Source organism: Lissotriton helveticus, chromosome 3_1 (assembly GCF_964261635.1).
Source record: "Lissotriton helveticus chromosome 3_1, aLisHel1.1, whole genome shotgun sequence".
Classification (NCBI taxonomy): Eukaryota; Metazoa; Chordata; class Amphibia; order Caudata; family Salamandridae; genus Lissotriton; species Lissotriton helveticus.
The window spans coordinates 262,230,857-262,245,119 of NC_136061.1; the positions used below are offsets into that span (position 1 = coordinate 262,230,857).

At 44.3% G+C, this 14,263-nt stretch overlaps 1 protein-coding gene across 6 annotated transcripts in view; it reads left to right on the forward strand.

The window, feature by feature from the left end:
* ACACA (acetyl-CoA carboxylase alpha) overlaps positions 1–14,263 on the forward strand; it is a 1,199,721-nt gene that overhangs the window by 621,097 nt on the left and 564,361 nt on the right. For all 6 annotated transcript variants that reach the window (XR_013608606.1, XM_078679777.1, XM_078679779.1 and 3 more), the window contains one exon: positions 12,843–13,046. Coding sequence is in view for 5 of the 6 variants with exons in the window: in XM_078679777.1 (XP_078535903.1) it covers positions 12,843–13,046 (204 nt within the window). In the remaining variant the exon portion in view is untranslated. The remainder of the gene's footprint in view (positions 1–12,842; positions 13,047–14,263) is intronic.

Here is a 14,263-nt window from a genome sequence, read left to right on the forward strand (position 1 = left end):
GTTCCTTTCTTCTTCCCTGGCCCCCCTTGCGATGTCCGAAAGAGCTGCTTAGTGTGATGTTCCCTGCTGTTAACTCTCTCCAACCACACATTAATTTCCACTTGATCCCACCCTATGCTTGGGTTCGCAACCTTCGCCCAACGGAAGTCCCTATCATAATCCAACCATGAGGTTCCGCCATGTGTAGCATGTGCCTTCAAAATTTTATTTGTGTAAAACACCAATTATATCGCCAACTCAGGCTTCTTTTCCAACATCACCGTTGTAAATACATGAAAACCAAACAACCAATTTGTTATGGACTCCTCCACCCTTGGCTTTCTATCCCTGAAGAAACCCTCTTTCCCTTCCTTCTCTTTGTACTCCAAATCCCTCCTCTTGGGTCTGATTAGCGCGAAGATGTCCACGTATTCCCCCTTTCAGATTTTTTCCTTCATCTCTAAGGGAACATGCGTAGCTAACATCCCTGGCTGAGACAACACATTACCATGCGGCCCCCCTACCGACGTAACTGCTTCTGCACCCTTGGTTGCTGCCTCACATGTCTTACCTCCCGTAGGTGCTGCAGCTATCACTGGCGCGGGGGAATTCAGTCCTCGGGTCTCCACCAAGAGGGCTAGCTGCCTTTGGATCTCGCTTAGCGTGCCCTGCTCTGCTGACCTCAGGGCAACCCAAGGGGCTGCTGCTACACTACTGGGCTTGGGGCTAACCGTTGGCGCCGCCAGCTGTCCCACTAGGGGGGCCACTGATGCCAAAATGCCAGCTGTAGGATCCTGCGTACCCCCTGCCTGAACCTCGGGCTGTTGTTGGGGCGGGGGGAGATGGGGCCCCCGTTATTGGTACAACCCCCGCTGGTGTAGACACGGGCATCCCCCCCATGTACTCGTACTGCTTTGTTCTAGTGGGGTCTGCGCTGGCGCTAACGCCCTCAGGGCTTCCCTGATCTCAGCCAAGACTGACCCTACCGGTTCGACTGGTGCGCTCTCCACCCTATTCGCCGGTGTGAAGTGGGCGTCCCTCACCTGCTCTGCCCGTGGTGCAGGGGGAGGGGGTGCAGCTACCTCTTGGGGCGGAGGGAGAACGGGACCTACTGGTCTCTCGCACCCTTCTCCTAACTCCCGCGTAACCTGGGCTTTGTCTTTACTCCGGTTGGCCCCCCCCCTCGCCTTGCGTTGCACCCTAGGCTTCTTTACAAACGGGGAGAAGGCTGCTCTGGGCGGCACTCCCTCCCTTCGTGGACGGTCCCTCATGCCCCCCGGTGCTGGTTCCTCCTGGGCTGGTGCCTCCTCATCGCTACTTTCTTCATTGCTATTGCCCAGCTTAGCTAGCACCAATTTAAGGAGCTGGGCAATCTCAGGATCTTTATCCTTCCTTTTGTGGCTCGTCTTCCTAGCTGGCATGTTCAGGCTGCCCCTTTTACTCCCTTAGTGGTGCAGTTAATGCCCCCGTCTATCGCGCTGCTAAGCTGCCAAGCTACCTCTTAAGTCAAGCTTTCTGTGATCGGTACTATAATTGCAACGTAGAGGACACCCAAATTTGCCCTTGCTCTGTAATTGAATGCTCACTAGTCGATCTCGGGCTCTCCCGATTATTACCCAGGTGCGGTAAATCCCCAGCTGTTCTGGCGCTCGCTAATCACTCTCGGGCTCTCCCTCTTATTCCTAAGGTGCCGCCTGCTGCTCCACGACGCCACCCCCCACTACTCACTCTCATGCTGTGAGCGCTGTCCGCCCCGGTCCCTCCTGGCCTTCCATGTCGCCTGGAAAGGAGAGTCGTACACCCGGGGGCCCCGCCAGCAGCTGCAGAGGACCGGGCCAACCCCTACGGCTGCAGGCAGGCCCCCCCAAGCACACGCGCCCCCTTACCTGACGAGCTGGCCGGCCCTAGCCTCGACGCCGCGCTTCTCTTTGTCGTCCCACGTCTCAGACTCGGCTGCGCTGGTTCGCCGCACGCCGACCGCGGATCTCCTTCCAAATCTCGCCGATGCATCGGGGGAGTTAAAACTTAGACTAGGGAAAGGGGGGGGCGACGCCAGCAGCGAGCTCAGCTGGTCAGGAGCAGGAGAGGACAAAGAGACCGGGGCCACAGCAAACAGGAACCTAAATAGCCCCAGTCTCCGCCCTCTCCCACTCCGGAAACGCGCCACTCTTGCCCCGGAAGTACTTGGCGGCTGGTCGCCTATTGGGCTAGCAGGCCGCCCACAAATTACAGGGCGGGGGCCGGGGGCCGGGTCCCAAGATCGCGCTCCTTTAAATTCGCGCTTGGCAGATTCGGTCTATTTGGTCTCGTCAGTAGGGCGCTGCTTGAGTTCTCTGGCACAGTAACCACAGGACCCATATCTGGCCATACCAAAAAGTGATGGATAGATTGCTTGCATTAATCACAGCCACGGATACTTACTTGGATCGCAATCCAGTTGTTGTGTTTTTTTTGCTCACCATACTATGTCACAAAGGAACCAGCCATAGGCAAATTAGCCTTGGTCTTGGTCCAATAGTAACAGTCCAGCATGAACTGTCCAGAGCAATTACCAGTTTCTGGCATTTTTTTCCTCATGGCAAGGGAAAGCAGGAGAGGTATAGTATCTGCCGCTTTGTTTTCAATCAAATTTATAAGCTTTCTGGCCTGGCTACGAAAGTCAACTTACAGCAAAGAGGCACACATTAGATGCTTTGTTCAAGCCCGTCGAGTATCACAATGCAGTGCGTCATGTGCTCAATAGACCTGAAATAAAAGGGCACAAAGAGAGAAACAGTGGAGCAGTCAACAGCTTTATTATGTTGTTTAGGTCACATTTAGCAATAGCAGCTTTGAAAGTCATTGTTCCTAGGTCAAGCGGACACTAAAACTAGTGATACTCTTTCCCATCACCTCCATAAGCTAGTCGAAACACCTTCCAAGAGTAAGCACTCTCGGTGTTGCATGGCTTTCTGAAGGAAATCAAAAACTATGAACCAGAATTGAGGTCTCTGGAAACAAATTTTTTTGTATTCATTGAGGCAATCAGTTACACAAAGGATGGGGTGCACCTGGAGGTGTAAGTAGAGGACAGAAGAGCAAGCCGTTTTCGTCCTTCGTCAATGAAGAATACCAACATTCAAAGGGAAGAGATCTATCTGAGACGGGGGAAGCCCTTGCAATGAAAACGATCTTGATTGATATAAGAAAAAACATATTTATTTAAGAGAGCGATTATCTACCAGTAGAGTCTTGTCAGGGCCACCTCAACGTCCAAGGTCGAGGAGGATCAGAGAAATGTAGTTTCCTAATTAGTCTGCAAATTAGGGCATTCTTGCGCAGTGGCCCCAAGTTGACAAGAGGATTGCCAGAGACCACAGCTGATTAAAAACATTGATTGTTTTGTTGGAAAATGAAGAAAGAATGCCGACTAGCATAATACGAGAAGCATTGAGAGGACACAGACCTTGATCTAAGCACCACATTAGCCAAGCAGCTGCCCAGTACTAAAAGATGGCCTCTCTGTTATTAACCCTTGTGACCCACCAGTCTAGAAGGGGCAGGAGGTCTTCTAGCACAAGACTGTGAAAGTTGACCGCGGGGACCTAGAGGGTGTCTAGAATGAAAAGTAGATAAGGTGGAAGATCCCTTGCACATTCCAGAAAATGAGAATACTATTCCTGAGATGGCCTAAACAGGGTTAACAAGACCAGCCAGGCATGGCAGTGCAGCAAATGGAGCAGGGCCCGAGAAAACATGAAAGGATACAAAGCATATGGTTAAAGACGTGTATAGTCTTGAAGAATGGAGTTACTATAAACTTTCAGATCAAGATGTCAGCTCAAAAGCTTTATCAGTTGTCTTTTGGGGCATGATGCAAGTTGGTCCACTTCCAGAGGGCGCTATAGCGACAGAATTGCTAGAAATAACTGACTATAGAAGGTGGATGCTTTTCTAAAATGGTAGCACAGAGTAACAGATTTAAAATAATTAATCACAAAGCTTTATGAAAGCTTTAATTGCATCCTTGACTTCACCTAATATGTATACTCCCTCAGGGACTACCTAGCTTAGATGGAGGGTTGAGCCTACAAATGTCTAACATATGTGGTTGAACTACAAAGTAAACTCTACTTTCTTAGGTAGGGTAATAGAATATGTGTTAGTTTTTCTGGAATTAATCTAAATTGCTCTGTGAAACAGGGAAACATTTCCCTTGCTAAAAAGTGCCAAGTTAGAGCTAATGTTTTTGTCACTGGGTGTTTTATCCAACTGGAGAAAAGCAGTGACCCTGGAGTGGCTTAGCTTTTCCTCTATTTATGCAGTGGCTTAAATACATGAAGAAATGGGTCAATGAGAGAACAAGAACCTACTACCCCTTAGCGTCTGAGCAGGACCTAGCAGTATGGCTTGAGTATTGAGAGTATGAGTCTCCTTGGACAGATATCTAGAGAGGTAGGAGATGTGTTGGTATGAAGGGTCCACACTAGGTGTGTCCTGTATGCAGCATTGTCTCCTGTATCTCATCGAAAGTAGCTGTTAAGCCTAGTTTGTGGTGGTGCAATAGTATATGTCCAGATTCTATCATGTATACTTGCTGTTAACATTGATGTTCTTGTTTTTTTTGGAAACATTTCATCAGTGATGTGTTTTAAATCTTTTTGTACACCTAGAAAAAGATAAAGAAATTGTTCAAATAAATAATTGATTGAAAGACATGTGCTGACAAACCTAATTTCCTACTGCTTTCTACTGGCTGGGCACTACTCTGATGGACATGTTCATCCCGTAGCTGTAGTCTCATATTTTGTGAGTCAAGATGGAGCGGTTCCTGGGCATGATCCTTCCTACGCTTTTCCCGTAGCAAGCCATAGAAACACTGTCCATTTGCAGCAGAGCACGACAGTTCGATTTATTCTGCAGAAGAACTTTGAAGCATACTTTTCGAAATCCGCCTTTTTTGGTAGTCCTGTATTTTTCGCCTTTTAATGGACACTATATTGTTGATGGGGTTAGAACCCTGCTAACCAGTGATAAAGTGCTGGTGCTTCCCCTGTAAAAATGGTTGCGTTGGTATATTCCTAATTGGTACATTTAACTTACTGATAAGTCCCTAATATATGGTACAAAATGTACCCAGGTCCTGCAAGTTAAATGTCACGAGTGGACTGCAGCACATAGTGTTCCATCCACTACAGTGACAGTGTAAAATATGGCATTGGGCATACCATTGTAGTTTGACTATGGCAGTTTAAACACTGCAATTTAACTTGTAAAAATAAACCCTTTTAACAGGTCAAAACTACTTCTTAAATTTTAATGTCACCTCTATGTAGGCCTTGTGGCCCACAAAGTAGAGTACATAGTATTTAAAAGTAGGACATGTAGAAATGGTATGTTAACATGTCCTTACAGTGACACCGAAAGGCTATTTTTCACTGTGGCAGGCCCAGCTGACCTATCCAGAAAACCAGAGTACAGATTAAAAACCCTAATACTGTATCTCAGGAATAGTTATTAAGTCTGATTTGAATAAATATTGAGGAAATGTAGCTTTTAGAAAGTTACCCTTTCCTCCCTGACGTTCCTGTAGGCTAAATTTAAATTTTTGTCTCACTTCTGTCAGTCGGTAATAAGCATTTAAATAAGTGTAAAAACTGTGTTAAGTGCTGCCCTGAAGCAAACAATAGCCTGACCAGAATGGTCAGCGGTGACTTTTCTGAACCTGACGTATTATGCAGGATGGGACTGTGAGCATCCTCTTTGGGTTGACAGTGTCCAACCCTGCTTGAATTTCAAATCCTGCCTGACAGATATTCTACTCTCCATGATTTGTAGAGCGCCTGGCTACCTGGAATAGGGCACCCAGCGCTATTGGATTGGTTGGAGTAAGTGAGTTAAAAGGATAAAAGATTTTGAGGAAGAGATAGGTTTTAATTTTTTTTTAACTCATGAAGTTGTCCTCCATTCTGAGACTGGTAGGCAGAGAGTTCCAAAGCTATGTTGCAAGGTACGTTAAAAGTCCTGCTTTTGGCTCACTTAATTCTCAGGATAAAAAGCAGTTAAAGATTTTGATCTCAGGTCCCTATTGGCATGGTAGGGGTTGGCCAGTTGCTGTAGGACAGTTGGGCCTGTGTTATGTTTTGCCCGGTGTAGAATGCATAGTGTCTTGAATTGTATTCAGCAACTTTTAGCCAGCCAGTTAAGAGTTTTGATCGCAGCGCCAGCAGATTGTGTTTTCTGAATGCCTGACAGTATCCAGGCTGTGTTTTGAATAATCAGGAGTTTTTTATTACTGATTTTGGGCTGCCTGAGTACAGCGAGTAGACATAATCAAGGCGGAATAAAAATAGACCTTGAATCACTATTCCGCGTGATTCTACTGGGAGCAATTTCAGGGCCTTTCTCATGGCTCTCAAAAGGCCGAAATAGCTGGCAGCCACCTGGCATATGCTGGGTTTTTACATATAACACAGGATGCTCAAATCATTATTGTGTATCCAGTGTCTAGTTGATGGAAAATCCTGCTTTTTTCTTTACCAGACTTCTGTCTCTGGGTTTATTGGTCGTACAGTGACTGTCCCAAACTAGATTCTGGTGTTAGATGTGGGAGGACACTTGGAATTGTATAGTACAATTCCCCAGACATACACCCCCATGCACAGGTTTAGTGTGGCTGAAGACTTTTTTGAAATAAAATTTTTTTTAAATGTCAAAAGTAGGTAGGTTTGGCCCGGGGACTGACTTTTACCCTATTGGTTAGGGCATGCCAAGAAGTCTGCCACAAGCTTGTGCCAGACACTAATGTGGCACCTCCAGACACCCACTTCAAAACGCTCCTGGGCCTGAGGAAGAACAGAAGTAGACTGAACCAGCTGACTGAGACCTAAGAAGAGCCCTGAAGGACTGGATTTGCTGTCTCTTGTACCTAGGATAAAGAAGCGGACTCCAAGGATCATAGGACTTACCTCCTGTTCAAGCTACAAGAATACACCAAGCTATAAGAGGCTGTTCCTGCAACTGCTGTGCTGATCCGTGACAACTGGAATTGGACTCAATCCTACTGTTGGCTTCTACATGACACTCTGTAAGTCTCAAAGTGCCCCCCCCCCCCCCCTGCCACCCGCCCCCTGAAGTTCTGGGGGGATTACAAGTGTACCCCAGTCGTCGATTGGGACTTAAACAACTAAAGTCAGAAAGTAAAATCTTTGACGAGGACTAACCTGATTGGCATATTTGACCTATGCTCCATCGTGTTCAGTGTCAAATTGCATTTAGTTTCCGTCCTACCACAGCCATTGGCTATCATTTTAGCTTTACGCTCCTTGGTGCTATTCCTACTTAAAACTTTACAAATTTATATCTCCCATTCCCCTTATTAGATTCTTATCATTTTGGTGTCATCTCATTTAATAAATGTGACTCTATGTTTCTAACTAGGTTTGGGATTTTTATTGTTTGCATTTAAACTTTATTACTGTTTTGGTACTGCAAAAATACTTTACACATTGTGTCTAAGTTAAACCTGTCTGCTTTGTACCATATCTACTAGGGAGATATGCTCAGGTTTACTGACTTTAGTGATTCACCCTAACATGGGTTGGGATTATTTCTTGAGGTGGGTTGTCACCCACCCCAATTAATAATCCCATTTCTTACACAGAGTGTATAATGTGAATACAAGAGGGGCTTCCTCACAGAGGCTGGGATGGCACATGGCCAACCGAAGTGCCTCCTTATTTGGTTTAGCTTGTTTTGGTGGTGAATCAAGAGGCAGATCTTAGCATCCAAGATAAAATGTAGGCACTCCATCTACTAGGATGTGGTGCAAGCAAGGGTCTTGAAGTTTACTTTAAAGCCTAGAGAATGCAGAAAGACGAAGTCATGTAGAAGTGGACGCATAGAAGCAGGGGGCACCATGTCATCTGAAGGATATCTTGGATATAAAGAATTAGGCGTACACCAGAGTCCTCAAAAAGGTCACGTACAAATGGGCTTAGGAGCATCCGGAGGGGAGATGGCACAAAGTGCCACAATCAGATGTTCCACAAGAATTTCAGGAAAGTTTAGTGTTCACGGAGTGAAGGAGAATTATACAGTTGGCTACAATTTGGCCCTCCCGGAAGTTGTGACTCCCCTCTATCTTGAAGTGACTGATCTGAACACAGATGTTCAATGGACCGAAATTTATAATGGGCTAGTCTTTGAAAGACTTGTGAATGATTAAGATCGAAATCACAAAACTCCCCTTTTGAAAGCGATTCAGAATGGTAGCTCCAATTCTCAATAACTCCTTCACCTTCTTATCCACAAGAAAGGATTCATCTGTCAAGAAAGAGTTAGGAGCATCAGCGCCATTTGACCAAGATCAGTGTGAACTCTCCGTGCTAGCCCTGGGTGGTTTTCAAGCTTCAAGGGATCTACTGTGGTCAATTTCCACTTATGAAGAAACTGCATAATGCAGCCACCAGCAGACAAATCGGGGAGTGACAGGAAAGGAAGAAAAATAAATACTGGTCTGGGATCCGGAGCTTGTGTGGAGAACTGAGATGGAGGCTCAGCCTTTTCCATTGCTGGAGCCACCTCCAGAATCTTGTTGTTTGGAACTAGTGGCTTCAGCCTTTGGCAGTGAAGATTTTCTTGGCTTCTGAGGCTATTGAGGATTGATCTTGGATTGAAGATAGTCCAGTGAAGGCAGTATTATTGCTTGATGAAGGAATCGGCAAAGAAGTAGACCGGGCGTGTGAGCGTAAGCAGAAGGTGATGTGTTTATGCTTCTTAAGTACTTTGCTAGAGTGTCGTACTGGTGGATATGTCATCACAGCTGGAAGAAGCTGCACCCTTGGATGATTATGAACAATTAGCCATGGGCTGAGATGTTGTCCAGAGTTTGCAATCTGTATAGATCGGACTAATTTTATCTAAACTTACCAGGTTCGTGACATATGCTCCAGGGCCAACTCTAGAGAAACTTCAAGCTTTCTATCGGAATCTGTCAACAATTTAATGACCCGACCACCGAACGCAGATATGGAGGAGGTGGGGGAGTTGGCTCATCCAAGAAGTACATAACGGAGGGAAAAAAGTAGCAAACTCCTATCTACCGTGGCATAATAGAGCAAATAACCCTAGAAGAAAGTAAAACTAACTTCGAATCCTGACACCTCATTAAGGAATGAATAGAAGTGAGCTGTTTGACTCCTACATGAATGAGATCACCACTAAAGAGATCTTTCTCTTCTTCTCTTTCTCTACAGGCCAGGTCTATGCTGCAATAGGAATTTGTCCTGCTGGGGGACTTTCTCCCTTTTCTGCCTCCCACCACATCACTGCTTCATTTTCCTTCTAAAGCCTCTTTTGCACCATATTCTAAAGCCAGCTGCTTTTTATTTTATTTTAGATTACCACCTGCCTAACTTCTGATCGGCCCCCGAGGAGAGTTGTGTGCATGCCTTGTGCTGGGAACAGGTCACTTGTGCCGGGTCACACCCCATGAGCGGGTAATATGCATACAGTGCAAGGCAGTGTGCATTGTAGTGAGCGGGAGAAGCAAAAAGCAGTTGTGCAGTGGTAGTGTAAGGCCATTGGAAGACCAGTACTGAACAATGAAATTGGAAATGGAGTAATATTAATCTGTGATAAGAGTAATGCAAGGTTACAACATCACTGAAGGGCATCAAAGGGGAGCCCATTGAAGAAATAAAGAAGCATTATGGTGAAATACTTCATGTCTTCTACCAGAAAGGGAATACCAGAGGAGTGGAAAATATAAGCAAGCAATGATAAACTATTAACAAACAGGAGGTAAATATCTTGGATTTATCTCTTTGAGAGCAGCAATCATGAGGCTGCCACTAAGGAGATTGTTCTTCCAATGTTGCGTCATTGCCTCCATTGATAATGTAGTCTGTAGAAGGGGCGCAATTAAAAGAGCATACATGCCATGTGCGTCTTCTTGTCTTGCCATACATTTGTCATGGTTTCAGCGGATAGTTGCTTCCTCTAAGTTAATTCCGAAACAATTAATGCATTTATTCATGCTATGTATACTAATTCAAACACTCCAGAGGACACGAAGAGGCAATATATTGCTAAGAAACACAGGCATTGCTAGTCACATGACATCACCTTCCAACTCTGGAAATGTGAGGTTTTTATTGGCCTTCTTTAAGGGTAAACGCAAACATGGAGTTCAGTTTACATGGGCCAGAAGATAAATATGTGCTGAACTCTTTCGAAAACAAATAGGCAGCAGGAACAGTCTTTTTGCTTGAAGATAATATTTCTGGGGAAGTGGCAATACTAGGCGGTAAGCACGAGATGCTTTGTAAATGATATTAACATGGATATATGCCTAAATGTGAATCAGAACAGGGTGGTTCCAGGAACCTACCTAGTGAATGCCTTCATTGGCCATCGCATTCTGCATGAACGACTCGCGGGCTTCCAGCTTGTCATTAACTGCATAAAGAGTACAGCTATTCAGCAGTGCTCGTCTTTTAAAAGACTCCACTCCCAGGTAGCCACTACCCTAGAGACCTTAATACCCAATCATGATTATACATTGGGGAGTTTTATTTATATTGGAAACGTTCGACTAACTACAAACCTGCACCGCAGTGTTTAGACTCAACCATCCACATAATCCATTCTTGAACTCGGCCTTAATGCATCCAATAAGGAAGAACCTCTGTAAAGTTTATTCGGCAAAACCATCATGTTACAATCCATTTACACTGAGCATACCACTGATTCACCAAAGCAGACTTCGACTTCTATTCATGACACTCATCTGGAGAAAACTAAGCAAGTGTAAGAGAGTCTTCAGTGACCTGCCTAAACTATACATCTCCAGCTTTTTTAAGACACTCCTCACAGGCTTTCTTTTCTACCTTATCCCCAGATTCCTCCACTGATCCTGGGCCTCTCACTGTAGCACTTTTCAAAACACTTGTTCTTAGCCTTTAACACTTCATGACTCTGACCGAATGTGCCTCTCATCATAAGCCAACCTCAGTGCTACCGGTAAGAGAGCTGCACTTGCGATGTACTGGAATGTTCTGTACGCCAAGATGCTCGGTGTCATGCGTATTTTCAAGGCTTGAAAGTCTTCAAGCTGTTGGGTTTGGTGTGCTCCTAACTTCGCCTTAAAAAGCCCACAATATTAAAAAAAAAGAAAAATCCCTTGCACCGTGGCTATGAACACGCGACTTGTTCTGGAGAGCGGGCATCAATGTTCTGAGTGAATGAGGACCTGGCAGCAGTGGGGAGATGGTCTCTGTCATCATGGCTTCAGCAAGGCCTTGTGCATTTGCAGAAACTTCAATTTATAATACATAAGAGGGATTTAGAATAATCTGGTGTTTTTCTGTAGAGGTGAAGTGTTTGCGACAGTAAGAAAACTCTGATCCGTACAGAAAGTGCAGTTCTTGACTGGAACTTGTTCCTTCTATGTGTGTAGCCAAATGTATAGTTGTTGATGTAGTCTTACTTAAGGTCAGCTCTGCTCTTAACCTCATACGCGGGTCCCATTTCATTTAATTAAGATCTCAGTGCTATCTACTCTGAGGAATCTGAAAACAGATCATAAATGTAGAAGGATTGGCAGGTTTTGGGTAGCATTTATATTTATTGTTGATTGAGCATGAATAAGAGAAGGTCAGTTCCGAATTCAAATTACTTTTTATTGATCAATTGCATCGTGATGCTTTTATGTGGTGTATCATTTTATTCTGTTTGCTAACCAGGTTTCATTTTAAAACTGAAATCGGCATGAGTAGGAGTACAGTTGTTTAATTAGTTTGCCTTTATTCTGCCCATGTACATAGAGTTTGTCCTAGGTTCTGAGGGCAGTACACTCTTTTTTCTATTTTTATTGGCAAGCTTCCAACTTTCTCATAGTTGACTTTAATAGGGCCGGACCTTCTTATATTAATCAAGACCTTGCATGTAGGGGTTCTAGAAAGCATAATGATTTGCACGTGTGTGAAGTGCAGCGTGTAATCTTTAATTTTTTTCCTCCAGTGCTGCTTGTTTTTGAGGTCTGTAATGTTTATTTCAGCTTTTCTTACACTGTACTACAGTTTTGTGAGCACACCCTCCACCTGACTGCTTTCAGCACAGGGGTAGAGAGGGTCTCATCTGTTCTATATTTACAGAGAGTATTTCTGTCTTCGTTTATAACACATTTTGAAGGCAGTTGAGTGTGCCCTTTACTGGGCTGTTTGCCGCTATAGTAAACCCAAACGGGTGCCAGGGCACCATCTAAATTGATGTCTGATACACCAAGACAGGAGAGAGACAGGAACTTAACATGTGCACATTCCTACAGTTTATACCTGTCTCTTCCTTTTTTCTTTCCCTTCATTGTTCTTACACCTTCTCTATGTATATGTTTCTACATATGCCTATCTTTAGCACTCAGTGTTTCTCTTTCTTTCTGTAACTGTTAAGTTTTTATTTATGCTCTATCCTGACTAACTATGAACATTTCTGGATGTGCAAATCTGTTTGTATTTCTGCTGTGCATTTGTTTATTTCATTCTCTCTTTGTGATGTTCACTCCCACACCTCTTATTTGTATTTTTCAAGTTATTCCTCATTTTCTGTTTACTTTTCATGTCCATTTCTTTATAAATGTAGCTGTCATCTGTGACTTTCTGTCCATTTTTGTTTGGACTAATGAGTTTTTTGGCTGCCTGTCTTGCTTTACGCTAACTGTTCTTCATGCCCAGATACCACAAAATAATTGTAACTAAAGTTTTTTTTGGTGATATTTGGAATCAGAAAGAGAGTACTGTGGCAGGCAATAGCAAATTGACAAATGCATGGCCTGCAATTACAGGTTGCGAAGTAGCCACTGGATAAAATCTGTGTCTTTTCAGATTGAAGAGTCGGTGCGCAGCATGGTGATGCGCTACGGTAGCCGACTGTGGAAACTACGCGTCCTGCAGGCGGAGCTGAAGATCAACATTCGTTTGACCCCCACAGGGAAGCAGATCCCAATACGTCTCTTCCTGACAAATGAATCCGGTTATTACTTGGATATCAGCCTGTACAAGGAGGTGACGGACTCCAGGACTGCACAGGTAGAGTTCTGGACTGACATGTTATTCTGTCTGTGGAGAGTTTGGTGGCCGCCTGTTTGATTTAATGCTGCCTCTTAACCTATAGGCAAAGGTCCTTTTATGATAAAGCACTTTATAAAAATATTTTCCCCATTTTTAAACATTATAAATATTTGTCTGAAAGGATACGAAGGCACAAGGAGATAAAATAGTTGGCGCTAGATTACACAATGTGGTTGGGTGGCAAAGGAGACCTAAGAACTTGTCTTGTGGTTGTGTCTGACAACGTACCCACTGGACTACCGCTTATCCTGCCTCTAGCTTGGTAAACATTTTAGGAATTACACCCTCAAGGGAATGTGCTTTGTAGGTGGAAAGGTGCAAATCTTTGGAACTTTTTGAAAGGTTTGTTCATGTTGTGTTGTATATGCCACAGATCATATATTACTCAGTCTTCTAAGCACCCATACTTATTGGCCTCAAAGCTGCTTGCAAAGAAAGAAGAGGACAAAGTGAGAAGTTCGGTAAGCACAAGCTTATGAAGTTACTTTGGACCTAATTCATTACATGTGACGTATAGTCCAGTATGTACAACAGTCGTAGAGATTCAGAGAATAGCTTCCAAAAGCTTAGTTCCAAAAGCGTCCAAGGCTTCATAGGGACCTTGATTGCGAACTGGTACACAACAAAAGGCAGCAGCGTGTTTCATCACAAGGCAACTTTTTCAAGGCTCAGCACGGGTTCATTATGTGGATACGGTATGCGAATGTATCCAATATTTCAGTAAGCATTGAAAAAAAGCTAGACATCCAATGGTAATTGGTCTAGAAACCTAGTAAACAGTGCTATAATCAAATATCCACAAGTCGTCCAAATGTCAGTTGACGAGTATACTGACAATGGTAGAGACCAACTCACAGAAAGGAGGCTTATTAAGGCCCCATTTTTTGTTTACTGCTTCCCACTGTGCTTTGTTTGGTTATTGCATATGGGGGGTGCAGATTACTTGTAATATTGCACGACTTGTGGACATTTGATCATAGCACTGTTTACTGGTTTTCTAGATCAATTACCATTGGATGTCCAGCTTTTTCGCAATACTTCTGGAACTTTTGTAAATCTGCATACCCTATCCATATAATGAACTCGTGCTGAGCCTTGAAAAAGGCGCCTTGTGACGAAACACGTGTCAGCTGCCTTTTATTGTATACCAGTTTGCAGTCAAGATCCATGTGAAA